Source organism: Raphanus sativus, chromosome 5 (assembly GCF_000801105.2).
Source record: "Raphanus sativus cultivar WK10039 chromosome 5, ASM80110v3, whole genome shotgun sequence".
In the NCBI taxonomy this organism is placed as follows: Eukaryota; Viridiplantae; Streptophyta; class Magnoliopsida; order Brassicales; family Brassicaceae; genus Raphanus; species Raphanus sativus.
This window is the reverse complement of record NC_079515.1, coordinates 5,970,010-5,996,849: the sequence shown is the minus strand read 5'-3', so window position 1 is coordinate 5,996,849 and position 26,840 is coordinate 5,970,010. Positions and strand designations below refer to the sequence as shown.

The 26,840-nt window shown below is 37.3% G+C and overlaps 7 protein-coding genes, 1 long non-coding RNA gene and 1 other non-coding gene across 9 annotated transcripts; 4 read left to right on the top strand and 5 right to left on the bottom strand.

Moving 5' to 3' along the window:
* The first annotated feature begins 392 nt into the window (after positions 1 to 392).
* On the top strand, positions 393 to 1,757 carry LOC108859664 (uncharacterized). The gene is made up of 2 exons (XM_018633573.2): positions 393 to 1,145; positions 1,280 to 1,757. Exons 1-2 carry the CDS (start codon positions 537 to 539, stop codon positions 1,622 to 1,624), a joined length of 954 nt encoding a protein of 317 aa, XP_018489075.1. The 5' UTR covers positions 393 to 536; the 3' UTR covers positions 1,625 to 1,757.
* A 2,380-nt stretch (positions 1,758 to 4,137) lies between these two features.
* On the top strand, positions 4,138 to 5,676 carry LOC108862826 (uncharacterized). Its single transcript, XM_018637076.2, has 4 exons — positions 4,138 to 4,559; positions 4,641 to 4,871; positions 5,290 to 5,315; positions 5,390 to 5,676. Exons 1-4 carry the CDS (start codon positions 4,176 to 4,178, stop codon positions 5,595 to 5,597), a joined length of 849 nt encoding a protein of 282 aa, XP_018492578.1. The 5' UTR covers positions 4,138 to 4,175; the 3' UTR covers positions 5,598 to 5,676.
* Positions 5,677 to 5,767: 91 nt separating this feature from the next.
* LOC108862825 (uncharacterized) lies at positions 5,768 to 8,085 on the bottom strand. Its single transcript, XM_018637075.2, has one exon. It carries the CDS (start codon positions 7,942 to 7,944, stop codon positions 5,944 to 5,946), a length of 2,001 nt encoding a protein of 666 aa, XP_018492577.1. The 5' UTR covers positions 7,945 to 8,085; the 3' UTR covers positions 5,768 to 5,943.
* A 4,262-nt stretch (positions 8,086 to 12,347) lies between these two features.
* Positions 12,348 to 14,756, bottom strand: LOC108857711 (uncharacterized). The gene is made up of 7 exons (XM_018631724.2): positions 14,167 to 14,756; positions 13,762 to 13,989; positions 13,608 to 13,681; positions 13,364 to 13,520; positions 13,145 to 13,264; positions 12,942 to 13,050; positions 12,348 to 12,798 (listed from the first exon to the last, which is right to left on the bottom strand). Exons 1-7 carry the CDS (start codon positions 14,398 to 14,400, stop codon positions 12,620 to 12,622), a joined length of 1,101 nt encoding a protein of 366 aa, XP_018487226.1. The 5' UTR covers positions 14,401 to 14,756; the 3' UTR covers positions 12,348 to 12,619.
* A 333-nt stretch (positions 14,757 to 15,089) lies between these two features.
* On the bottom strand, positions 15,090 to 17,080 carry LOC108859486 (uncharacterized). Its single transcript, XM_018633391.2, has 9 exons — positions 16,967 to 17,080; positions 16,794 to 16,875; positions 16,635 to 16,713; positions 16,362 to 16,443; positions 16,115 to 16,223; positions 15,911 to 15,999; positions 15,761 to 15,825; positions 15,595 to 15,673; positions 15,090 to 15,502 (listed from the first exon to the last, which is right to left on the bottom strand). The coding sequence occupies exons 1-9, from the start codon at positions 17,051 to 17,053 to the stop codon at positions 15,350 to 15,352; spliced, it is 825 nt and encodes a 274-aa protein (XP_018488893.1). The 5' UTR covers positions 17,054 to 17,080; the 3' UTR covers positions 15,090 to 15,349.
* Positions 17,081 to 18,488: 1,408 nt separating this feature from the next.
* On the bottom strand, positions 18,489 to 20,201 carry LOC130512438 (uncharacterized). The gene is made up of 3 exons (XR_008945961.1): positions 19,543 to 20,201; positions 19,157 to 19,256; positions 18,489 to 19,085 (listed from the first exon to the last, which is right to left on the bottom strand). It is a non-coding gene; the product is annotated as an uncharacterized LOC130512438 (long non-coding RNA).
* On the top strand, positions 18,860 to 18,933 carry TRNAI-UAU (transfer RNA isoleucine (anticodon UAU)). The gene has a single exon. It is a non-coding gene; the product is annotated as a tRNA-Ile (tRNA).
* An 83-nt stretch (positions 20,202 to 20,284) lies between the features above and the next one.
* Positions 20,285 to 21,626, top strand: LOC108857377 (protein S40-7). The gene is made up of 2 exons (XM_018631362.2): positions 20,285 to 20,446; positions 20,799 to 21,626. Exon 2 carries the CDS (start codon positions 20,810 to 20,812, stop codon positions 21,470 to 21,472), a length of 663 nt encoding a protein of 220 aa, XP_018486864.1. The 5' UTR covers positions 20,285 to 20,446; positions 20,799 to 20,809; the 3' UTR covers positions 21,473 to 21,626.
* A 1,402-nt stretch (positions 21,627 to 23,028) lies between these two features.
* Positions 23,029 to 25,179, bottom strand: LOC108856631 (transcription factor TCP4). Its single transcript, XM_018630481.2, has 2 exons — positions 23,513 to 25,179; positions 23,029 to 23,420 (listed from the first exon to the last, which is right to left on the bottom strand). Exon 1 carries the CDS (start codon positions 24,757 to 24,759, stop codon positions 23,542 to 23,544), a length of 1,218 nt encoding a protein of 405 aa, XP_018485983.1. The 5' UTR covers positions 24,760 to 25,179; the 3' UTR covers positions 23,029 to 23,420; positions 23,513 to 23,541.
* Between the last annotated feature and the right edge of the window lie 1,661 nt (positions 25,180 to 26,840).

Genomic DNA, 26,840 nt, shown 5'->3' with positions numbered 1-26,840 from the left:
TGAAACCTTATTTTTCTTAGTTGTTGCCAGTCATCCTTTTGATCTCTTAATATATAGTTTTATTCTAATTATCCACTTATAGCACTTACTTTTTTTTCTTTGAAAAAAACTAATGGAGATCAGTTTCTGTATAGTACTAAAGAAATAACAAATTGATTTATTTTTATCGAGAATTCTTTTTTTTTTGTACAGATGCAATGTATATCTTGACTGCAAAATCTGAATTTAATTGGAAAATGAAAGAAACCAATATATTCGGAACAAATCTCAAATTCCCTTGTTGTTTTCATTCAAATTTCTTTGCTTTCTTTTTCTGGCTATGTAATAAAACAAAAAAAAATTGACTCCACAAAAACCATTAATAAATTAACATTTTTAGAAAACAAGTGCTGAATGGTTGCCCACATGGGCACGTCCTAATAAGTCTTCCTCTCCAGAATCTATGCTTCAAATACAAACCGAACAAAAGTGGGAGGAGAAGAAAGAAAGAACAAATACTTATCTCTTTTTGTTATCTTCTGTCTGAATATAAAAAAATGGATCCTACTTCGAATGATCATCAAGAGTTTGAACAAGTCGAAGCTATTGATGATCTTCTCGAAGATTTCTGGTTCTTTGATAACTTACTTGGCAGAAGATCAAGAATCTTGAGGTACTGTCATTCAGATCCTTACCCTTTTTCTCCTCCGTCTTCTTCTTATCTGAAACCTGATCAATCCCCGAGAACTGGAGATTCGGAGAAGAAGCTTCTAGAAGCTCCAACAGTGGGAGATTTGGTTCCACCGTTGTGTATAGTGAAAGAAGAAGGTGGGGGCGAGCCTGAGAAAATGAAAAAGATGAGAAGGCAGTTCTCTGAGAAGATTAGGGTTCAAGAACCAACTTACTTGCAGAAGAAGGTTCTAAAAAGTTCTAAAAAGAACAGAACCGGTAATACTAGTTGTAATAACAAGAGTGTCAAGTGTTCCCCGATGGGAGGGAGTTTGCAGAGAACTCAAACATTACCTACTTACATAGGAAGAGAAGATGATGTAAATGAGTTTCACGATCAAGAAGAGAGCGACGATTCGAGAATGGGATACTTGATCCGTGAAGCCATGGCAAGCTCTTCTTCCGAGTTTACTCCAACGAAACAGAATACTCCAAAGGTGGTCTCTTCTTTTCTTTTTATTTTTTTCTATTTTTTGGTATATGATTAGATTATTTTCTACTTTTCGAAGATCTCAATAATATATTTTCCTGTTGTGAATTTGACAATATTATTTTCAAAAAAATGGTGCAGATGTCAAGCATTCCAAGGCATAGACCACCGAGAAACTCGAGATCAGAGGATGCTATTATTCAAGAACTGGTCGTCAAGTCACAAGGAAGTAAAACGCTGCGTAAGACGTTGAGCAGCATCGATACTAAAGAGATTATGACGTTGAAGGAGTTGGAAATCACTGAACCGGAGAAGAAAGTAGTAAAAGATGAGGAAGAGCAGAGGAGGGCCGTGAAAATCCGGTCAGCAGCGGTGGTGGGACAGCCGATACCGGTTTGGATTCCAAAGGAGTCGAGAAGAGACATGAAAGCTCAAATCAAGTTTTGGGCTCGAACCGTCGCTAGTAATGTTCGACAAGAATGTTGACAATAACAAAATGATTCTCTATAAACATATAACTACATTTCTCATATTCTTTCGTTCCTTTTCTGTTCAAAAACATTTATCGATTACTTTATACCAAAAATAATGAAGCAAAACATGATAATGTGTTTGATTATTTGATGGCGAAAGCTTGGAATAATAATTTATACGAATTAGTGGATAAAACAATCAAGTTAAATCTTTTCTATTAAAAGAAAATTACCAAAAACTATACTGTACAAAAGTCTTATATATAACGATCATTTCCCTTTTATTAACTACTAGACATTAGTCTGCTCTACGGGCGAAAAAATTTAGGATAAAACTATTTTATATTAAAAATACATTTTAATTTTATAATTTTTTGAAAATATAATTTTTATTAAAAATAATAAATACAATATACTTTTGTTCTAAGATCAAATTGTAAATTATATTAAATTTTGTTGGTTTAATTTGAGAAAAACAACTAACATTGTTTTTGTTAGAAAACACAAAACTTTTAAATTTAAAAAATAGAAAAATGTAATGATCTATATTTTTCTATTTGATTTCTATTTCTATTTGATATAGTTGAATAAAATATAAAGTAAAAATAACTATTTTTTTTTAATTTCTAAGAGTATCAGATTTTAATATTATTTCAGCAACCAATTTTTTCACGATAATAAATTAATACACCCACTTCCAAACTAAATCAACTGTAATGCGATAAAATTATAAAAGCTAAATTTTAGAGTAATATAATAATAGTTTAGTTTCATAAACAATAAATAGTACATATTATGTAACACCAACTGATGTTTCATAATATATGTTTGTTTCACTTTATATTCGATTTTCAATTTATAGTGAAATTTTCTATAATTTTGAGTGTTTTACTAATTATGTTTTGTAAATAATTGTATTGTTTTTTGTAGAAATTAATATTCTGTTGATTGAGACTAAAAATACCTCAGACTGAGCCTAGTGGATATTCATGTTGCTTTCACATACCATGCTATGGTGGTTTACAATAAGCTCATGAAGTTTATAATATATTGTGTAGAATGGTATTTAGTTTTTTTTTTTTGGTAAAATGTTAAATTTTATACAAATTTTAAGATTTTTGACAGAAATTACAGGGACACAACAAAAAAAACAGAAAAAAGAAAAGAAACTACAAGCAAAGACTATGATGCAACAAATTTAAAGAGACAGAACCACAAAGAAAGAGCACACATTTTAGCAATTTAACCAGAAGATCTCTGATGAGGAAACATCGATTCCAAGCTTCCAAACCTGGAAATTTGTGTAGTTGCCACAGTTTCGAAAAACTGGAGTCTCCATCTTAGTTGCCACGAGCACCTCAGAGAAAGGCCCATCCTCAAAACCTTGAATGCAGAGAGTACCTACAGCTTCTCCGAAGACTAACACAAAAACGAAACCAAAACAACAACCATCAAACCACTGGCGGCACAGGAGCTTCTACACAAAAACGAATGGTATTTAGTTGCAGGTGGAAGATTAAAGTTTGAGGGAAACCGATTTAAACATAAGATGTAAGTATTGTATGCATATAAATTTACATATTCATCTTTTTCCTTAAGAATGCGGGGTAAATAATTTTTTTTTCCTCATTCTGGAATTTGCGTTGTGTTGGCAGCTTATGTGTTGAATTGTGGTCCAAAGAGAAACATGTCACAGTGCTAAATTCTTTTTTTTTTTTTCATTTTTCTTGTTTAATAAGTTTACGATGATAGTGTCATCGTTTCAGTTGATTTGGATAAAACCAATCTCAAATGGTGTTCAATCTTTATTAATTGTGGTTTTGATCATTTTTTAACAGTGGCTGTGTTTTTGTTACTGATTATTTTGTAGTTATCGGTGGACGGTGTAATTATTTACTCTTTTCAAGAATATGAAATCTTTGGTGGCCTTCATGCTTTTGTGGTTTGCCGATGTTTGGAACAAATCCAAACGGATTTGTTGTGGAAGTTTCGTCCATGTAGGAAGCCACCGTTATGTTATTACTTAAGATGAAGGAAAATTCATATCAAATCAGAGACGACGACATTAACCATATACGAACTCAAACGAAAAGTCTATTTAATTCATGGACAACGACTACAACAACATATATTCTCTTGCAGTGAGAGTGGAAGAGACGGATCGCGATGTAACATATAGATTGCATTTAGAACATAAAAACTATTTACACATAATGATTGAGAGCCAAGACCTTAGATCGTATAAGACCAAGTATGAAGATGGATAAAGTTAGCTAAGCATTAGATCCTACAAACATGTTAAGAAGCATCGTGTTGGTACTTTTATAATTTCATGTTGTTAACAATGTATGTTTTATGGAATATGTTCTATGTAGTTCGTTACTCTGAGTATGACATCAATAAAAGTAGATGCTATTAAAAAAAATGATCACATTTTAAAGGGAAAAAATAAATACATGTAATTTGATTAGGACTCTCTAAACGAAAGAGAGGCTTCGAGTAAGGATATTTGAGGACGTTCATACGGTAGAGATAAAAAAAAAAAATCTCGGAAGGCTAGGAAGATGTCAGTGTTGCAGAGCCACCAATGTCTCTTCTCCTTCTCTCCACCTCACCCTCTCCGTACGACGCGTCTCACCTCCCTCTATCGTCCACCGGAATCTCTCTCCCCGTTCCCTTCGCTCTCCGCTTTTACCCGGACCCGACCCGATAGAATCCGAGTATCCGCCGTCGAAGAAAACGCCGACGCACCGGAGGAGGTAGAAGAAGACGGTCCTGTCGAGCTTCCTCCGTCGGCCACGTCTCCGTTCTCGTCTACCAACTCAATCTTCGCCACTTCAGATGACCCTAGTCCTCTCCAGTTAGCCACCAGCGTAATGCTAACCGGCGCCATCACCATCTTCCTCTTCCGATCGATTCGACGGCGAGCTAAACGCTCCAAAGAGATGGTAAAAAAGTTTTCATCTTTCCTCTCGACCGTTACTCAATGAATCCGAAATTTGAAAGTTGTGTGAGAGAATTTATTGTAGACGTTCAGGTCGTCTGGAGTGACGAAGTCGTTGAAAGACGAAGCGATGGAGAAACTGAAAGCGATGGGGTCGGCTCCGATTGAGGAAGCTGGTGGTAAGTCGACGACTCCTTCCGCGGCTCAGGCGTTTCTTGGTGCGGTTTCAGCTGGTGTCATTGCTGTTATTCTCTATAAGTTCACTACCACCATTGAAGCAGGACTCAATCGCCAGACTTTTTCTGATAATTTCTCGGTATCCCTTCCCTTCCCTTCACTTTCTCATTGGTTTGTGTTAAACTTGCTGTTTCTGTCTTTATCTTTGCTTTGGTTTTTGGGTTTTTAGCAAGTTACGTTACCTTGTTTTCCAAGTATCATCATTGTCTCTCGTATCAGTAAAAAAAAAAGAAGTGGATAAAGGAGCATCATGGTCTCCTTTATCTTTAAACACCCACTCTTGAGAGATTACAGTATGGAATAAAGGCTCCCTATGCCCATGATTTTCTGAATTCAGTGCGCAGCTAGAACCTCTTTTTGTAATCTCTATATATATATTTTTCTGTCCGTACCCTGTTTATGTAAACTAAACTTAGCTAATACATTCATTGAGTGAAAAGACCTATTCTTGTTTGAAACCCTAAACTTCTACAATGTGTCTTCTATTCTCTTTGCAGGTTAGGCAAATCACGGTAACTGTAAGGTATTCTCTATTTTCATCTCTAAGTCATTTCTCGCAATTTCTTAGACCAAACACCTTCATTAACTCTCTTGCAGGACTATCATCAACGGTATATGCTATCTAGCAACCTTTGTTTTCGGTATCAATGCTGTCGGACTTCTCCTTTACTCTGGCCAGCTAGCCTTCAACGAAGAGTCTGATGAAGCCATGCAAAAGGCCACAACAGAGCCTGGAGACTCCTCAGGTAACAACAACAACAGTGAAGTAAATAAAAGCAGTGAGGACCAAAGTTCAGGCGATTAGTCCAGTCTTTGTACTATTGAAACATGTAATAATAATATCATATTCGTTATTATAAATAAAATGATTTTTAATTTGACTATCTTGTAACATTGTATCTGTTTGTTGGGAAGTGATTTGATGTTGTTAGTTTCGATGGGACATTATCGACCAGAAAGAAGAAGACATTAGACTAACGGACATAAAAAGGATACTGATTTTTATGAAAAAAAAACATTAGCATAAACGCAAGAAATTAATTGTGACTAAAACAAAAACAAATTTACAAACAAGGACAAATAATATTCTGAAATTACCATTACACCCCAAATAGTTTCTCTTATTCCCACTCAAGTCCCAATCCTTTCTTCTAGAACCCTACTCCGGCGCCGCCGCCGACTCCGACAGAAGCTTGAGGATGCGGCTCGAGCTTCCGATTTTTCCAGAAACAAGCTTCCGGAGCAAGCTTCGAAGCCGACTTCCTCGGCTCCGACTTGCAACGTGGCAACACTGGCGGCTCGTACGCCTTATTACCTCCGCCTACCTTCTGCTCTCTGACGGACGCAGCCGCAGTTAATAACGGCGGAGCCGCTGGATATGAGCAAGACGACCGCGGCGGCTGTAGGTGAACAGGTCGTTTATCGACCGAACGCCGGCGAGAGGATGCGTTGGAATCAACGGCGGTAACGATTCGTTTCTTCGGTTGTTGTTGATGATGGTGGTGATGATGTTCTCCGGTAGGTTCTGTTATCTTCTTGGCCGGAGGTCTTCCCGGTTGACATCTGACGAAATCTGTGGAGCAGACCCAAGTCTCCTTGGAGACTTCCATCGATAGCTTTGGCTCACACATCATTAGCAACAGACAATCCGGTAACACCTTATACGGCGTCGTCTTCTCCTCTTTCTCAGCTGTTTCATCACGTGCTTGATCTCCTCCTCTCATTATCATCACTTCCGGACTCGGGTCGGGTTCTCTGTTTCCTTGGTTGGATCTTTCTACGTTTGGTGTCACAGAGGCAGCAGCTAGCTCCTCCTCCTCTTCTTCTTCTTCTTCCATCTCAGCCGTTTGTTCCTCTTCTTCTTCTTCAATAGCGTTTATTAGATCGTCTTCGATGTGTTTGATAATCATAGCTTCAATCTCTTCCTCCTGTATCTTCGAAGCTTCTTCTTCTTCCTCCACAAGTTCTTCCTGTGTAGGACCTTCTGGTTCTGTAACTACAACTTCTCTCTCGACAATAGTCTCACCAGAAATCCATTTCTCACACAACTCGATCCGCTTCTTATCTTCCAAGTCAAGCACAAACCTCCTCCTCTCCTCATCTTCTTCCTCCTCCTCTTCTTCTCTTTCATACACACGATCATCAAGCGACATCTGCCTCTCTCGAACCCGGTTAGCTAAAGCCGCCACCTTAACCGGATCAGATCTACACCGCATCAACAGCAAAGCATTCTTCGGCGGAGAACAGAGGCTGTTAATCCCTCCAACTTCCTCCCTCTCCGTCTTCATCTCAATCTCTCTCAAATCAAGCCCCTCGAAAACATGTCTCCGGCGACTCCTCCTCCTCCTATCCTCCTCCGCCTCCTCTTCTCCTCCCCCACCAACCACAAGCTCAATCTCCCTCCTCTTCCCTCCCGTCTCCTCAACCGCCACAAACCACCGCGTGAACACCCCGCCGCACGAGCTTCCTCCTCCTCCGCCGCATCCGCCGCCACTGCATCCCCCACAGTTATTATTCTCACCTCGCCTTCGTCCGTCTCTATCGCCCGTGCAAGAAGATCTACACGGGGAGGAGAAGCAGTTAAGCTCGGAGCCAAACGATCTCAACGACTCGCAGATGGTCACGGGGAAATGAACCCAACGGTTCTCGCTCGCGTCGAAACGACACCCTCCCCTGTCGTTTTGGTCGGAGGACGATCTCCTGAAGCTAGTGCTCGTCTCCCCGCCTCCTTTCCTCCTAGATCTCGCTCTCATCTTCTTCTTCACATGCTTCCTCGTCTTCACCCTCACTTGACCGATACACGTCACCTTCGGAGACGACGGCTCTATGTTGTTACTGTTACTGTTACTGTTGTTATTCTCGTAGCCGGATCCAGATCTCTTCCGTCCTCCGTTGTTATTACCGAACATCGGAGAGTTGAGGACTCCTGCCGAAGCGTTCTTTATGCTGCCGCTGGTACGGAGACGACGGCTGAGAGAGGTGGTGAGACAGGCGGAGCGAGCTGGGCTGAGGGAAGAGAGGCGCATGGAGGAAGAAGAAGAGAAGCGAGATGTGAAGCAGATGAATAAATCAGTGGAAGTTGAGGATGAAGCGTTCCTGTTGCTGCTACTGTTAATACTTGAAGAACGGTGGGGTCTCTCAGTTTCCGCCATTGTTATCTTCTCTTTTTTTTTTACTGTGAGAGAGTGAAGTAGGCATGGACATTGGAGATGGTATAGTTTCAAGACTAAAGTGGTGTTCCGTTGTGAATTACTAAGTTACCCCTAAACCTGACTTAGGGAAAAGATTCGTTCTTCCTAAACATCGGTAACTAGCCTTGACTGATCTAGCTTGTTGCAGCCTTTAGCGGAAATGGTTAGTGAAAAGGGTGAATTAGTAATTTTCGGAAGTGGAAGTGTGTGGCCCATGAGAGTGAAATGAGTTAAAGGGTTCGTACATCTCTGCGGACTGTGAATACACACATGTGCACACAGTAAAGGTATTGGCTTTCCCGAAAACACAAACACTCAGACACGCATGTCTCTTGTGTGTATTTGCATGTATTGTTTTCGTTGTCTTCCTTTTTTTTTTTTACTTTTGGATTTTTGGTAAAATTAAATAATGCAAAGTTTTGTGTTTTGAAAAGATGTGACTTTTTGTGAAATTCAAAAGCTCTGAGATACTTTTTTCCTTGTAACTGAGATTATTTTGGACCCCATGGACCAAGTGTTTTTTCGTGATCTTTCTTTTTGAAAAAATATTTGCATGTCATATCATATTCATGTATTATATGCTTTTGGAAAAGTTGCGAATACTCAGTTTACAATTTAGTTGCAATATTAACAAAATAATGAAATAGAAACTTTGCACAACAAAAAAAGGAACACCTCGACCCAAAAAAACAAACAATACCAAACCACATCAACAGTTTGCCTGCAAATTGTAATATGTATTTATCTAGTATAGTAAATATGTATATGACAAACAGCTTTCTTTTTGTTATCTAGTGTGTTATGTTCTCTCATTCAAATCTCTCAATGATTATAACAGTTGCCGGATACACCAATGAATAATAATTTCAATTTGCATATTGGTTTGTACATAGTACGTTGATTGATGGGGGTGGTTAGAGATGTTAGGATTTATTCCACGTTATGGAAATCAAAATGGATCTTTGCGAGAACATATACATCTGTTCCTGGAAACCTCTTAGATGTAAAATTCAGTTCAAAAAAAAAAACCTCTTAGATGTTTATAAGTTAGGAAGATCAAGTGTTGGGATCTATTAGATACTTAAAGAATATTCCTGCTGTGTTTTTGCTCGAAATTATAATCATTTGAGATAATTGAGATTTACTCATCTATCGACGAAACATTTGGGATTACAAACGGGAAAATATTAGCTAACCAAAACGAATAAATTATAAAGCGAAATAAGGGGACAACGGCTTTTTTCGTGTTCATAATGATAAAAACAGTAGACCAGAAGTCCTAGTCACATGGTCTTGGCTAAATACGGTCGAATACAAATAATAGGGAAGATATCATCCTAATAAAATAATTAAAGAAGACAAACCTTTTTCAGTTTTTTTTGTTGGCTCAAATAAAGAAGAATTAAAAATATTATTACAGTAATTAAAAGCATTATAGAACCCAAAGCTTGCACGTGATCGGACTGCCCGGAGATAGGGTAATGAGTCGACATGGCCGTTGTTCTTCTTGTTTTTAGCTATAACTAGATCATGATCCGTGCATCCGCACGGGTTTATTTTTGATTCACATATTTTATATACACGTTGTATATTATTTAAGATTTATAATATAAAAAAGTTAAAATAACCCGGATTCAAAAAAATCAACCCGGACTATTCAAATACCTATTTAGATCTAAATGTTGAGGACTCGAAGAACTCATACCTGAAATGAACAGATTTATACCCGATCCAGTAAGCTAAATTCCAAACATAATATCTTTTGTTATATTTTTAATTCATTTTGTTGGGTTGGTGAGATTTACTATTTATTCCGAAGATTTTTGGCTAACTTAATGGTATATATTGGTAGGTTTCTTTTTTCTGAACAGGAAAAAAAATTGGTTTTTGATTAAATTTATCTTATATAACAAATTGTTGCTATACATAATTTTTATAAAAACTAATTTGTAACAGTAATATCATTTTTGTTATAAATTAGAATATTATGGTTAGTAGATGTATTATTAATAATCTATCTTATAGTATAATATGTTAGTGGATGTATCTAGTTTATAGTAAAATGTATGAAATATAAGGAAACATGCATAGTGGATAAAATAATAAGGTAAGAAGTGAAAAACTATGGTAATGATTGATATAATTATTTACAAAAAGCCATGTCTAATGTATGCACAGTAGATATAATAATAAGGTAAGAAGTGAAAAAAATAATGGTAATAGTTGATATTAATTATTTATAAAAAGACATGTCTAATAATAAGTAGATTAATATAACATTAATTACATAAGGTCCAACTTTAAAATCCACCTAGAAGAAGTTGTAATGTTTCTGTTTTAATAAGATAGATTATTACTACATCTTATGGAGTACCATTTAATCTAATTTTATTATACGCTCTTTTTTAATTTTCTTCTCGTGAAGTTGTCACTTTGCTCTCTTTCTTGTGGATGCATGAAACTAAGGGCACGTCGTGTCGCTTTTTGTAGCACTTAAAGAGTCGGACCCAGTCTCTTTTTAATAAATTTATGTTGTTCCAAAAATGGAGTATGGTCAAATAATTAGAGATATATGCTCTTGATAATGCAGTTTAAAAAGCAAATAGATGATTGCTAATCTGATTAGATAGATAAACTCATGCCAAAATGTGTTTCTACACTGCTTTTAAAGCTAACCTGCATTTTATCAATAGATACGCAACCAAACAAAATTTGAAATATATAGATCCTCGAATAAACCTTGATAAAAAAAACTTATAATCCCAAAGATTGTAAGAACTAAATATATAAAACTTCATGAATATAAAATGCGCATTTTTCATGTACATATACTAAGCTCCATTCAATTGATCCGTTTACGGAATATATTGGCGTGAGAAAATACGCGCGTAATGAACCGCGAAGTAACGGTCATAATAAACGAAAATAATGGAAGATAGGTGGGTGATGTGGCAGACATACTGAGAGAAGAAAAGAGTTTGACCAGACCATTAGAAAGACTAAAGGACCACACTACAAGCCATAACATTGCATTAACATGCTTTTACTTTTATTTAATTTATCAAACATACACCAATATCTCTTCCTAAATTTAAAATTATATCTGTACTATATGAGTATATAGTAAATAGTACTAAATACACACTTCATTGGCCTATCTTAAAGTTGTTTGTTACAAAGACAAATTTTGTAAAAATAGCGCATGACGTGCAGAAGCTATATATCATTACAAAAGTAACAGCAAATCCTAGATGAACCCATATCATTCTTTTTCTTACTAAAGAAGAGTGTAAATACGCAACGTAACAATCCGGTTCTGAAAAAGAACCAACATTGTTGTATACGAATATAACTATAATAAATGGCAAATTGACCACATAGACCTACGCAATTTAACTGGCAATAAGTTCGATGAAATTATAAACACGTGCTCATTGGTCCCCAACAAATAATAGAGTATGTAGAGTAGAACAGAGTATATAAATTTACTAGATCTTTAGAAGAAACTAAAGAACTGAAATAAATTACTTGGAAGACTTTTACGGACTTACTAATAAGTATAACAATGACATGTTACCTGAAAAGTTTTCCAAGGCTTGGACGGGAAAAAAGAAAGAATGTTTCCTTGTCCCACTGATGACGTTGCTACTTGCTAGCATTACTCGGTAAGAAGATAGTGGAGACCACGCGCAGAGTAGCGCGTGTGAAAAAGTAAAATTCGTTCGCTGATCTGGCAGAGGATACAGAAGTTTGACTGGACCATTACAGGACGAGAACAAGACAAAACATTCATTTAATAAGCTGTTTAACACCTGCCATGTTATGCTTTTAATGACCATAAAATTAACTATTAAGAGTATTTGAATCTTTTAATCAAGAAACTAAAAAGTAGAGTGCATGCTGCTATTATTGCTTTGTTCAATCATGTGATCAACTTTGGCTTCCGTCGCACAATTAGCAAATTATGTATGACTTATTTAGTTGAGATTGACATCTACGTTATATCGTATGGTTTAATAGTTCGAACCTTTATATCTTATAGTTCAAATCTCAGACTAAAATTAATGGTTTGTAAAAACTCACATGTGTATAATCCAGAAGATCATCAAACTCACATGTATACAGTTTTGGATTTCTCCGGTCATGTCAACTCTGGCTTCAAGTCACACATTTAGCAATTATGTATGATTTATTTAATTGAGTTTGACATCTACTTTATCTCATAGTTTAATACTTTACAACTTACATCTTAGTGTTTAAATCTCAGACTAAAAGTACTAGTTTCAAAGTTTGATAATCAGGAAGATCATCAAAATCCAGTACATTACAGTGATTGTTTTGTTGTTTGTTTGGAACATGCTGTGGATAGATCAATCTCAGCATTGATAAGATTCACATACAATAGATGACAACAACAGAAACACTAAAAGACAATGTCCGAATAAAAAGAAACCGTTGGGAAAGTCTATACAAAAACTTCATGTTCTTGATGTGAATCCTATGCCTGATAGATCTCATTTACAGAAAACTCAAGACGGAAAAACCATTTGTTTCTCTTTCGTGTAATTTCTAAAAAAAAAAAACTGCTAGAGAGCTCTGCAGGGTATTATTATCGTTACTCCTTTATGTATATAGTTCAGAGCTCTAGAACCACTTTACCCGGGACCAGCTTCTTCTCCTTGGCTTCATGAGCTGCTATAACTTCGGTTATCGGAAATGTCTTCTCCACTGGTATCTTTAGCTTTCCGGCTCCAACTAACCGCTGAATCTCAGCTAGACCTTCTGGATCAGCCCTCATATACGTCCACCAATAGTCTGTATTTTTCAGTTCATCACATTCAGATCTGAGTTACTTTTTCTTTCACTCTCAATAAGCTTAATGAGACAAGTCTTACTAAAAGAAATAGGTCCTGAAATACATAAGTGAGAGTAAAGCAGAAAGAGATTTTATCATATACCTATTCCATGAGAATACTGATATTGTATCTTTTTCTTTGCTAAGAGTGAAGTTGCAAGCGGAAGCCCAATTACAAAACCGTATCTGTCAGTCAATGATGCAGCCTCACCCTTCAACAGAGAATAAAAAAACACTTCTGTTAAGCAAATATCCAAATAGTAAAGGTAGCTCACAAGGCAGAGAGGTAAAAGAAATATTATATACCTGGAGAGTCATATAGTTACCACCCTTCCTCAAAAAGTTTACGCCTATTCTCTCGGTTTCAGGACGACCAATGGTATCCAACACGGCGTCAAACTTTCCTTTCACTGTCACCTCAATGTCCTGCCCGTGAAACAGATAGATTCAGGTTCATGAATCAGAACAATATAATCATGGCTCTACTTTTGGATCAACAGACAAATAAACAACTCATATCCTTACCTCGGTTAAGTAGTCAACAGCTTGCTCGGCACCAGCTGCTAGTATTCTATCTTTGGTCTGACCAACACAAGAAGCTGTAACATGGCAACCAGAGGCTACCCCCAGCTGGATTGCAGCAAAACCTACTGCTCCTCCTCCAAAAACTAATAGCCTTTGTCTGCAAAAAGAAAGGGCTTTTATGAACCTGCAGATAAACTCAGCTTCCTGCCACATGCAGACAATGAGATTTTCTCAAAAACCATACCCTTCGAGTATCCGAGCATTACTCTTCAAAGCACGCCAAGCAGTCAACGCTGCAAAAGGAATGGCACTCGCCTCCTACAAGAGAACAGCTGGAAACTCTTAACATAAAACAATCAAAATAGCTATAAAGGGAATATAGATTCTCCTTTACGTACCACATGAGAAACCGAGGATGGCTTTTCAGTAAGCTCCTCCTGAGAAAGTATCCCGTAATCAGTATAAGTACCTCTCAACGCAGTAGGATGCAACGCACCGAAAACTTCTTGCCCTACTTTAAACGACTTCACTGAGTTACCAATAGCTGCAACTTCACCACTGATATCACGTCCAATGATAACAGGTAGATGTGGTTGTATTACAGAACGCCCATACCCCGCTCGCATCTAACATCAGAAGAATCATAACACACCAATCTCACTACTCTTTACTCACACAGTATCATCATCATCAATGAGATATTTAACTTTCCAGATACGATTCAACATACGTAATAGATCCAATCTAACAGATGACACTAAGCAAAATGCAATCAACGCGGATCAAGCAGAGAAACAACTCACTCTGCAATCGAGAGGATTGACGGAGACGGCTTTCGCACGGACGAGGACCTCGTTCGGATTAAGATTCGGCACCGGAACGTTCTCCCGGAGCTCCAAAACCTCCGGACCGCCGAATCGTGGTAGCATCACTGCGCGGCAACCGGTGAAGATTCTCCGTAGGGAACTTAACCTCGCCGGACGACGGGACACGAATCCGGCCATAGAGCTACCGCGATATGATCTCGCCACTCGCATTTCTCCTCCTCCTCCGTCGTCGTCTTCTTCTTTTTCGTTGATGCGAAACGGAAATCTGCTTTCTTCTATTTTAAGACTTTAGTTTTTTTTTTTTAAACACAGAAACGGAAAGTTATGACGTGGCGGCATCAGCGTCCGCAGAGCGGGTTTGTTTTACTTTGACTGTACATGGAAGCTGTTGGTTTCCAATTTGTATCAACCCGGTTTGTTACAAACCGGAACCGATACGACCAGGATTTCATTAAACCAAACGGCTCAATGTGTGAATTCAGGGCCGGCTTAGCATGGACGGCTTAGCATGGAGAGCGGTCAGTGCGACCGCCCCAGAGCCCACCCCGATTTTTTTTTTGAATTTTTTTTAATGGCATATAGTTTCCTAAATTTAAATTTATGTAGTATTATAAAATGTGAGTACAAAAATTTAATAAAAACTCAAATAAAAACATGCATATTAGTTAACTTATACAAAAATAACTTAAATATATTTCAAATTAGTCATTTTATAGAGTCTAATTTTCTTTTTTTTAATATAGGGTCTAAATTTTTTTTTTTTTGCCCTAGGACCTTTAATAGTGTTGAGCCGGTCTTGTGTGAATTATTGAAAATTGAGCTGGAATCAGAGGAATGTCAGCTTGAATCAGTTGCAAAACAATTTAGTAATCATGCATATACTGAACAAAAAATGGAAGTGTACCGAACCAAAACCATTATCTAAAAACTAAAATAATACAAGTCCACATGAGAAAAAAGAGTATTTTGATAATACATGAGCTATTATGGTATAACAGCGTGATGAAACTTGTATACAACAAGGTGGTACATTGTGGGAACCTGATGCTAAGAAGTAAAGAGTGATACAAATCCCACATCAAAAATGGAAGTAGGCGAACAAAACTTTTTCAGCTGTTTTGATCAGTGTTTTTTTTTGCTTTAAGCTTGATTGATTGATTCAAACAATTGGGGAAGCCTGGTCTACTTTTACTTTCTTCTTAGGCTTACGCTTCTTTTGTTTCAGCCTCATCCGTGTCTGGTCCTTCACGTTTCTCTCCCACTCTCTTCTGTTCTTCTGGTAAAGCAGCATTGCAGCTCGTGCGTCATCAATCTGTCATGGAAAGAATAGTTAAGACTTGCGGGTATAAAAAGAACATGATAAAAAGTGGGGATCAACGATGTTTGTCAGATGTTCACACTTACAGGACAGTGCTCTCCGTTTTGAATGTCGGCCCCTAGAAACTCAGATGCTAGATGTTTCAGAGACTTTCTTGTTTTGTCCCTGTTTCAAAGATTTAGAGGTGGGTTCATTAGGACAAGAATCAATTAAGGGCAAAAGAGAAGAGAGGGGTTGCTGAGGTGCGAGTACTTGAGAAAGGGCTGATACTCTGCTGTGTCCCTTATATCTTTTTTCGGGTGAGTTAACAGTAAAACCTGTTGCAAAGTCTAGTTCTGTTAAAACTATGTATTAGCAACGTAATCAGATTCAAGATTTGTGAGGAAAAAAAAAACTACAAACCTTGAGATCGTTATGCAAGGCATGTCCCACGAGAATCTTTCCCTTGATCAACTCCGCCACTTTGGTCTGAGCCACTCGGAAATCTTTGGCTTAAGATTAAAAGAACAAAAAAAAAAAGAGGAAATTAAGATGAAAGTTCCAAACCTCTTAGCAGAGATTCCAATAATTTTGCACCCTAAAAGCAGAGGGAAAAGTAAAACCAACCCTTTCTTAAGTCTTTAGGTCGAATCCCACTAATATGCGTCCGGAAGTCAACAACACGTTCCACTGGACGGACAAACTCATCGTATAGAACATTTCCCCATTTGTTTACCTGTACAACAACAGAGGTGAAACAACCAGTCAGCTTCACATACAAGGAAAGACAGGTATAATCAACCATTTTGAAATGTCTATTCAATTATACAAAAAGAAAACAGGATACTTGGGGGTGGAAAAGGAAAGTATATACCAGGGTAACACGTCCAAGGGCGCTTTTGGTTCCTTGACTGACACCAACCATTTCACAGTCCATAGCCACTTCATCTGTCAAACTATCCCCACACGTTTGTAAGATTTAATATACACAGATGACAGGTTGCTCGAACAACGTATCCTTTTTTTTTTAATCAACACTGGTTAGAATGCTATAAAGTGTTGTCAATTATAGTGACTAGTAAGTCACAATCTAGCAATCAAAAGCATCTACTGAGAGAAAGACCACAAAGCTAAAAACATGACCCACCTGCAATCGTCATTAACCGGAGCTAAGGGATTAACCTTAAGAACATCCACCTCCGAATCAGGTCTCTCTTTCCGCTTCCCTGCAACAAGTTATAACCACTGAGAGAGAGAGACCAAACCATTGTTTAGACCCAGACTTCAAGTTCGAAACTTTCGGTACCTAATATGGACCTGGGATCATCTGAGTCGTCATTGTTTGAATATTTTCGATTTCCCGAGTTATTCGAATCAGATTTCAGCTTCTGCAATAACACAATGACGAGAAGAAGAAAACAAAATATCAATGGCTGAACAAGACAACGAAGGAGAGGTAAGAGGAAGAAAGAGACAAACTTGTTGGAGGAGTGACCAGTTAGGGTTTATCTGAACGGGTTTAGGGTTTTTCTTCTTCGGCTTTCTCTTCAGATCAGCAGAACTCATCTTTGCACGAACGAACTAGGCGGCTCAAGCGTAAGGTTTAAGAGTTAAGACCTATTAAAACTAAGGGTGGGAAAAAACTGAACCAAACCAAACGATCCAACAGAACCAAAATCGGTTCAAACCAAACCGAAGTATATGTTTAACCCATTTTAGTTTTGTGTCAACCAACTCAAATGGTTTGGTCGGTTGGTTCAGTTTATTTTATTGTGTACATGCAGCTACTCTTATTAGACACCATGATGGACTGCCTCGCTTTAGAGCATTTCCCACAGATGTATCATCCTCTTTAGCACAATTATTTTTCTATCCTCTAGTGTCAGTTTGTTCAAGAATGTTTATTCTTCAATATTGGTTGTTTCTGTTACTAGGAAGTTGCAGTTTTCGGGGAAGGAGACTTCTTCTACGATGTTTTTTTTCTTTGAAAATTTTTTCTACGATGTTGTTGATTATGTTGTTCATCATCGAGACATGCGCTTGGACATAGAGGACATGTCATATGAGGTGAGTCCACACGTACTCTCTACCAAATATCTAATCACATGAATTCACACACCGCATAGGTATTTAAAGAATTTACATTTGTGTCTTTTTATCTTATTAACATTCAAATCTCGGGTGGTACAGGAGCCTCTTGCTTTGAGCGACCATATTGGCACTGTAAATACTGGCTTGTCAGAAGAAGATGCTAAAGGTCTTCTGCAAAGAAGATTAACCTCTTTATCTTACAGAATCAACATGGAAGAAGCTCCATCTATCGACCTAGAAACAGATTACTGCACTCTATGCCAGGTAAAACCAAGAAATCTTGAGACTTCATCCTCCAAGCTTATGCAAACATTCCACACACGCTTTTTCCTGATTGGGAATTGACAGGAAACTACAAGAACCAAGATAAGATCGCAACGCTGGACTGCAAACACAAGTATCATGCAGAATGTTTGAAAAAGTGGTTAGTTATCAAGACCATTTGCCCAGTCTGTAAATCAGAGGCACTTGTGATGGAAAAGAAGGAATAATAAAGAGGTTTCTGCTGATTCAACCTAATAGACGTCATGGTTTTTTTCCAACAATGCTTATAAATATTAGTTTTATAAGAGAAACAGTAAATTTAAACTTATGGGCGCATAATTTGTATAACAGTCTAAACCTGAGACTAGCTTAGGGACTATGAAAATTGTATAGGCCTTTTTGGTTCTTTGTACATTTGATTGCCCCTCTGAAGATTGTTTTACTGCACCTGTAGCACCGTTAACTTTTTTAGTTCATAGATTGTCGAATATGCTATAGAGACATAGATAAAAACATTAGAAAGATCTGAGAAATTTTACACCAAAAGAAGAGCGAGAAGCCGAGAACTAAAAAATCAAAGTAAAAAGACAAGGGATAATCATCTCTATATCTTTTCCACAGATAACAAAAACTATATAGTAAGAAACTAATTGTTACCGAACAAATGGACATCAAGTTGAGCAGCATCTGAACCTTTATGTCCTTAAACCCTAAATTGATACTCTGTTCTGTAGGGAGAGTATCCGGATTAGCATCTCCGATATTCAAATCTTTTTTGGTTTGACACATCGGTATATATGAGAATGTAGTTGAGTGAAAGCATTATCCACGTTCAAAGCTTCTAGTGCAGATGTCTTCATGAATAATGTGTTATTTTTCTGAGCAAAATCTATGGCGTTGAATTCTTTGTACCAAGTGCTCAACAATACTAACATAGAATAACATAATTCATGAAAAAAAAGATAAGAGACGAGTGAGAATTGACAACAATAATATATGGATACTAACAAACAAGAAGCTCCCGTAGCTCAGTTGGTTAGAGCGTTGGTCTTATGAGCCGAAGGTCGCGGGTTCGAGCCCCGCCGGGAGCAATTTAAGACTTTTTACTTTTTTTTATCGACCCTTGTATTTTAGCAACTTCAACAATTCAACCCCAACAACTCAATAATAGCAAAATGACCCTTAAACTACCAGTTATTGCCGACTCTCGTCCTTTGTTTTGCTTAGTTTCCTCACACTAACCCTGCAATTTATTAAATTATCAGAAACAGCCAAACCTTGTAGTTGAAGAAAAAGATCAAACACCACCTTCACCTTTGGTTAAAATGTCAACCACCAATATGGGTTTATTCACCAGACAACTCCTCTTTCTCTCGCCATTTGCTTGCACCACTCATCATTAACCTTCTTGTGCCTTAAAAAGATTTTAACACATATTAAACACCACATCACACTATAACATAATCTGGTGAAAAACTTTTGCTATTCTGTATCGGCTTTATACTGATAGTCTTTGTTGTGGGATCTGGCTGGTTGGTTCATTCTCTCATTTGTTACGAAGGAACAAAAACAGAACAAAACAGATCGAGGCAACGTTAGTAAATACTAAATAGACTGTTTCATTCAAAACATGTTCTTTTCAAGGTACCTTCAGAAACATTCAAACCGATTAAATCAAACTCAGTTTTTACCACGCTTACCATAGAGATGGCTATTATTCACATTCAGAAGGTTTTCCAAGCATACTAGAACTATGGAACTGTTTTACTGCACCAATATTGGGGTTTCTTGAACTTTTGAGGCGAGAAAAAGACCATACAGATTACGACGAGGAACTTGTACAATATACAGAGTCAGATGCTTTTATTGTATATGACACAAGGTAGACTCCACCAAAAGATAGAAGAATCGGTCGAAGCTAAAGATCAAGCTGCACAAGCTAGAAGTTGATTGGTGTGGTGGTTTTGAAACAATGAAGGAGAATCTCGCTAGGATACAACATAAAGCTACAGTGAACCGTACTGATTGGTTTGCGTTTCTAGATACCTTGTACCTCAAGTAACTTTAGGGTTTTTGTTTTTGCAGCGGATAGCAAATGTTACACAGTATCTAGGTCAAGCTTTGTTTTTAACCTTGGCAAAGAAAACTAGGAATGGAGTTGGAAAGGACGGTAGATATAGCAGCTCGACCTTGAGAGATTAGGGTTCACTTCAATGCCAAGTCACTAAACCGATCAAACCAGCTAGGAAATCGGAAAAACTATCACCCAATGTTGATCACAAAGGAGACCACTGCTAAACCGGGTTTGCCAATCATAAAGGAAGCTGCAAGTTCATTAACGGTGACGGAAAATCCTCACCGTTATATCAGTCTTATAAATTAATCTAGTTGGGCTTACTCTATTGGGCCTTCGATACAATGAGAATGCGACATAACTAAAATTATAGAATCTGAATCAGGTCTTGTCGCTTTTCGTCTCTCTCTCTCTCTGTCTCCTCGTGTTCTCTTTCTCTGTCGCTGCTAAACATTCAGATCGCTAGCTAGCTAGCTCTGGTCGTGTGCATCTAATTTGCTGCTGTATACGTTCTTCTTCCAAGAATCGAGGTAATATTAATTCTTCTTGCATGATGATTACTTAAAATTCATCTGCTTTTATTTGATTCAACTTTCTTGTTTAGAGTTTTCTGGGAAAAAAAATGACTAAACTTTCTTGTTCACATCAAATTATTGTAAAAATCCCACGTCAGGGTTGAGTTTCTTTCAGTAAATCTCTAGAAAGATTTGATTGAAAACGACCTTTTCTAATTTTAAAAATCGAAACTTTTCAACCTTGGACCGATCTAGTTAAAGCTCCACACTTCTAGTTACGTGTTGTGTTTGTGTACATCTAGTCTTTAGTGGTGGTGGTGGAGACTATTGTCTGATTAAATTAAACCTAAGTTTCTCTGATTCGCAGTTTAACAAAAAATGAACAAGAGTCCACGCATCGATATCCCCTCCTCGTCTTCTCCAGCAGCTTCAGCTTCAGCAGATGGTGAGCTTAATGAAGACGACATCTTCTCAATCGACATAACTCACCCTCCTCCTCCTTCGTCCTCTCCTGCTCAACACACACCTGCTCGTCAGCTTCAGAGGAGCAAAAGCGGTTTGAAAAACGTGGAAGCTTCTGGTATCCTCGCTGCTCTTCCCGAGACTTCTGGGAAGAGTTACCTCAACCACGTCTTTCACCATAAGCCTGCATCTCTTCTCTCCACTTCACCTTCTTCATCTTCATCTTCGGCGGCTCGTGCCATTCCCTCAGCTCCTAAACCGCCTCAAGAGAGGCTTCCGTACACTGCTTCTTTTATAGGTGGAGGGAAGTATCCTCAGTCTGCTCCGGTTCAAGTGCCGGTAGCATCTTTGGCCATGATGAATCGTCATAAGGAGTTCAAGCTGACTGATGTGGTGGATGAGGATGAGGAGGAAGAAGAAGGCGAAATGCTTCCTCCGCATGAGATTGTAGCTCGGTCTTTGGCGCAGTCTTCTTACCTGTCATGCTCCGTGCTTGAAGGAGCAGGAAGAACACTTAAAGGGAGAGATCTCCGACAGGTGAGGAATGCTGTTTTCAGAAGAACCGGTTTCATTGATTGAGCTCTGTTTTTCACCGGAAGGACATTCTTTGATTTGTTACTTTGGCCACAGAAACTTTCCAATTGTACGTGTTCATATTATGTTGTGTCTACTTCATATCAAAGACGTTGATGTGATAACACATGTTGTGTTTATATAATTGTTTCATGCTTCACATGTTGATGGAACCACATAGCTTTAGAGATGTTCTTAGGTTTTGAGTTTCACATGTATTGAAGTTATCACATTGGTGAATCTCTAAATTAAATTGACTAGTCTTTAAGAGTCGTCATAGTCTTCTCTCAAAAGAAAAAAAAAGTGAATCACCTTTTTATGTTGTCAATGTGAATTTCTTCAATAAAAATTAAAGGCAATGATATCTTACAAGAAGTGAAAAGAGAGAGGGGACCATTCTTAAAGTGATAGCTCTTTTACAGTCTTGGCTCCATCTTCTTCTTCTTCAACATCACTCTCAAACCAGTTAGATATTTTTGAGGTTTAGTGTGAAATGTTTTACTTGGTCATATAACAGATACACCGTACTATGTTATCTACCTGTCTTAAATGACAAAATTACTGATGATATTATCAGTTGACAAACCAAAAAAAAAAAGAGGGAAGATATTGTAGATTGAATGGGGTTTTGAGTCATGAGACCTTAAAAGTAAAGATTCTCAGCCTTTCTATCTTTTGGTAGAAGGTACTTTATCATAATACCTCAACCTTCTCATTTGTTGTGGCTGGTGATGCATTTATTACATCTCATGAAAATTTACTGATGATATTATCAGTTGACAAACCAAAATAAAAAGAGGGAAGATATTGTAGATTGAATATGGTTTTGAGTCATGAGACCTTAAAAGGATTCTCAGCCTTTCTATCTTTTGGTAGAAGGTACTTAATCATAATATCTCAACCTTCTCATTTGTTGTGGCTGGTGACGTATTTATTACATCTCATGAAAAGGTGTTTGCTTTTTCTTTTACAAGTTGTAATTTAAATAGTTATCTGCTAGATGAATGTAAAATGAAAATCTGAATCTTGCATTTAAACACAAGTTTGTACTGTTGACTAACTTTGCAGAATCCAAAATTATTTGTATAAAGATGAATGATATGAGATGATGGGAGTAGTTTTGATCAACTTCCTACATTTAGACAAACATGGGCGGCTCTCTATACCTATCTCATGTCCCCATTCTTTTACTAAAGAAAGAAGACAACATCACATTCAAGTTTGGTGGATCTCCTCCTACCACTAAAGTAGGTGTGAGAGAGAGAACAATTAATGACATCAGATATAGAGATAACAATCCTTTTTATTACTCCTGATAAAATTTTTACTTGTGATTTAAGGAAACTGGCTAAATCCACATGATGCCCCAGAAGAAGCAACAATTCAAAACTTACTGTTCATTGAAAATGACTAACTTTTTTTATCATTGGATCCAAAAGAATAAGAGTGAGATATAAGAATCAACCTAACAATGATCCTATCTAAGTTTGAAGAGTGTATTTACCAACCTAAGTCTTTTAACAGTTTATAAGCTGAGAAAAGTAGCTAAACCCATATGAAAATAAAGAGAAAGTACAAGACTTTATTACATCATCCAGTAGAGTCACACACAACAAGAACAAGGAACATTTCTCAAGTATCTGGCTAGTGCAGTAACAAGAGGATGATGATACAACACACAACAAAAAGGGTTTTCAGACACAACACAACGACGGGAGCTAACCATAATTGAGCTACAGATCTAACTGGTGAAAAAGATGAAAATTACAAATGACAAGGTCAGGATACTGGAAGAGGAAGAACCTGAGGTTTTAGGACACATTTGGTCTTCTTTCTACACTCTTTCATCCTTTCCTTGCCTTTTTTTAACTTTCAAGCCATTGAATACAAACGCCTTCCCTGTTCCGAACAATCTAAGCCAAAGCTTTCAATGTGAATGAAAGCTTGACAAGCCCTGCAAAATGTTTTCTTTTTTTTTTAGTGCAACGAACAAGACAACTTCAAAAGTACTGAGCTTGAAGTAAAAAAGACAGAATTTGTAATAACCTGGAAGTAGAGGATAATTGTTTGGATTGTTAACGATGGCGAGAAATGGAGGAAGCAGATGACGGTTTGTTGGAGAGACCATCGTGCTGCTCCTCATCTTGACCCTGAAACCGTGCTGGTATGCGGAAACCACCGGAAGAGAATTCACCTTGGTGAACCGGAGGAGGAATATGGTGGTTGATGAGATCGCCGGTAAAGATGGATTGATGATGATGGTGGTGAGGATCAAACCAAGCACGGATCATGGGCGAGGTGTAACTGGACTGAAGGGGACCCCTCTGAGAATAAAGCTGACTTTGGCCGAGTACTGTCTGAAACGAAGGAGCTGGAGGAGCAAAGAGAAACCCTCCTCCTCCTCCTGTCTCCGTCGCTGCTCCTCCGCTGTTCCAAGCCACCAGTCTCTGAATTGACTGTTGCTCCCAACCACCCGTCGATGTGTCATACCCTAGCGGATTGCTCTGCCCGTAGAACATAACCGGCTCGGCGGTGGCGGCGGAAGGGGACTGGTGGTGGTGGTGGTGGAGGAGCGACGGTGGACCATCCGGGAAAGAGTGCAGCGAGAGACGGAGATCTTGGTTATGGCTATTAGTTCGAGAAAGCAAATCCGGCGGATGATGATGATGGTAGTTACTGTGCATAAGCTGGTTCGGAGGAGGAACCTCCGTTGAAGAGCCGACCACCGGGAAGAAGGACTTTATAGTGTCAGCAATCGAATCCGAATCCATCGACGGCGGGAGAAAACTCGACTCGTTACTCCGATGCTCCGCCACTCCCTCGAATCCACCGAACTGAAGCTGCTGCTGCGGAGGAGGAGGAGACGGCGGCGACGGAGGAGAGATTCGAGTTTTAGCGGCGGTTCTTCTCGGTTTAGCGTTTGCGGCGGCGATGCGCATTGCCTCGGCGGGGTTCCACGGCGGGAGCTGAGCGAGCTCGTCGATGGAAGCTTTGGCCTTTTTGATAAGCCAGTCGACGGCTTTGCTGGGCCTGTCGAAGCCGAGGCGGTCTTGGACGTCGTAGAACTGAATCGCCGTGTGAGCCGATAGCCTCACGCGCCGGTCACGTGGCCCTTTCGCCGTGCATACTTTGCTGTGCCGATCCTTCCTTCCCGTCGACCGAACAATGTGACCTCCCTGCACCTCCACTATCTCGCCGCAGCCGCCGTTCGCCGCCGCCTCGCGGTGCCTCATTGAAGAAGGCCCCGGAGGAGGGTGGAGGAAGTGGTGAGCTTCGTCGTCTTCGTCTGCCATTGGTTGAGCATATTGAGGAAGAAGGTCAGCGTCTTCGAGGAGGCGGCGACGGCGGAGAGGGCGGTCGTTAGACGGTGGGGAATCCAGAGTAGCTCAAAAAGGATGTAACTCACGCATACTTGCCTAAAAACCCTAAAAAGACAAAGAATGAAGAGGATTTATGAAAAAACTGAAAACTAACCCATGTCTGAATCTTTCTCTCTACTTGTCGTTTAAAGTCTCTATGTACTTGCTAGAAAAGAAAAAGCAAGAAGGAAGCAAGCGAGGTGAGATGGAGAGAGATGTGTAACTGACCAATCAAGAAATAAACCCCCAGAGAAAAAAAAGAAGCTTTTTTGATTAGTTTTGTTTCTCGGGAAAATTTAAAGAGGATGGATGGTAAAGTAAAATAAGAGGGGAGAGTGTTGTGGGTTGATGATGACCCAACTGGTAAGATGACAGTGTTTTTTTGCTCTTTCATTAAAGATCTCTCTTTCTCATCTCTTGTCTTCCCACATTCAGTTTTCCTTTTTTCTTAATATTTCATCTTTTTCTTTACTTTGTTTCTTTTTGGGTATCAAACTTTAATTGTTTCCCAAATTTATTCATCTCTTATTTTTTAATGATTTTAAGATAAAAAAAATAATATTTTTTTGGTAACGTACAAGCATATAATTTTTTTTGTTAACAAAATGAAAATTGTAAATAACTTTGCTAATTAAAATTATATATGCATATATAAGAAATAACTGTGAACTATACCGATGATATGTAAGGTCTAAGTGATAATCATCGCAATAATACCAACGATAAATAGAAAATGATATAAATAAAATAAATTTATATAAATTAAATGATTAAAATAATTATTTTTATCGAATTTAACGAAAAACAAATTTATTTATTTTTTACAATAAAAAGTAAAAAATAATAAAAATGAAAAACTATTCTTCGCGAAATGGTTAAATTTCCTAAAAATGCTAAGGAATGTTAATCACCAGTCATACACATAGTCATACGTTTGTCCAAAAATAATGTGTTAAAAATTACATGAATTATGTTTAACATCAATATATAAACTAATATGTATTTTGTTGCTTAGAATTTAGCATTGTCCGGCAATTTTATTTTATAAATAGATTATAACACATAACCAAATGATCAGAAATAAAATAAACACATAGATCAAATATTTAAAATGTAATGCTAATAATAATAAATATGTGGTAACATCCCCTATATATTAATAAAGAGACATTTAAAAATTTATAACATGTAGTTTGTAATAATTAAAAAAATGTTCTATTAAGTTGTCACATAATTGAATTTTAATTTTGCGTAGGTGATGGTTTGAGAATCAAAATTGAGAATTTTGTTGATCCAAAATTAAATTGCTAAGTAATGTTATATTATATATTATGTCTATTATAGACCATTCAGTTATCAAATTGAAATTTATTATCTATTTTTCCTTAAATGTAATCTACAGAATTACCTAATATGATTGATATATGTATAATAATTAATGATTTTAAATAATAAAGATTTGCTAATAATTTGTATACTTGCTATCATTTTCTAATTCTTTATTATTAAAATAAATTATACAATTACATTAAACATATAAAAAATTTAGATTTTTTCTGTATAGGTTGTATTTTGAATCTTTCAAAACGAGTATAAATTACTAAAACTGTTAAAAGTATCACATAAAATTTCGTGACCAAGGTTTCCATTTTTTATATAATAAGAACAATGATTGTAAAACCATATGAATAAGTAATTTTATCTTAATAGGTGTTTATGTTAATATATATATATATATACAATGATTATAAAACCATATGAATAAATAATTTTATCTTAATAGGTGTTTATGTTAATATATATATATTGTACATATATACATATTGTTTAAATTAAACTATACATCACATGAAAATACATATTTACATTTTGATATTTACAGTTATATTTTGATATTTGCATTGAACATATATTGAAAATTTAATATTTTAATTTTAGAATTTTCATTGTTTTTTAAATGTTTATGAATTATTGAAACCACTAAACATCCACATTAAAAAAAAATTCATTGGTGT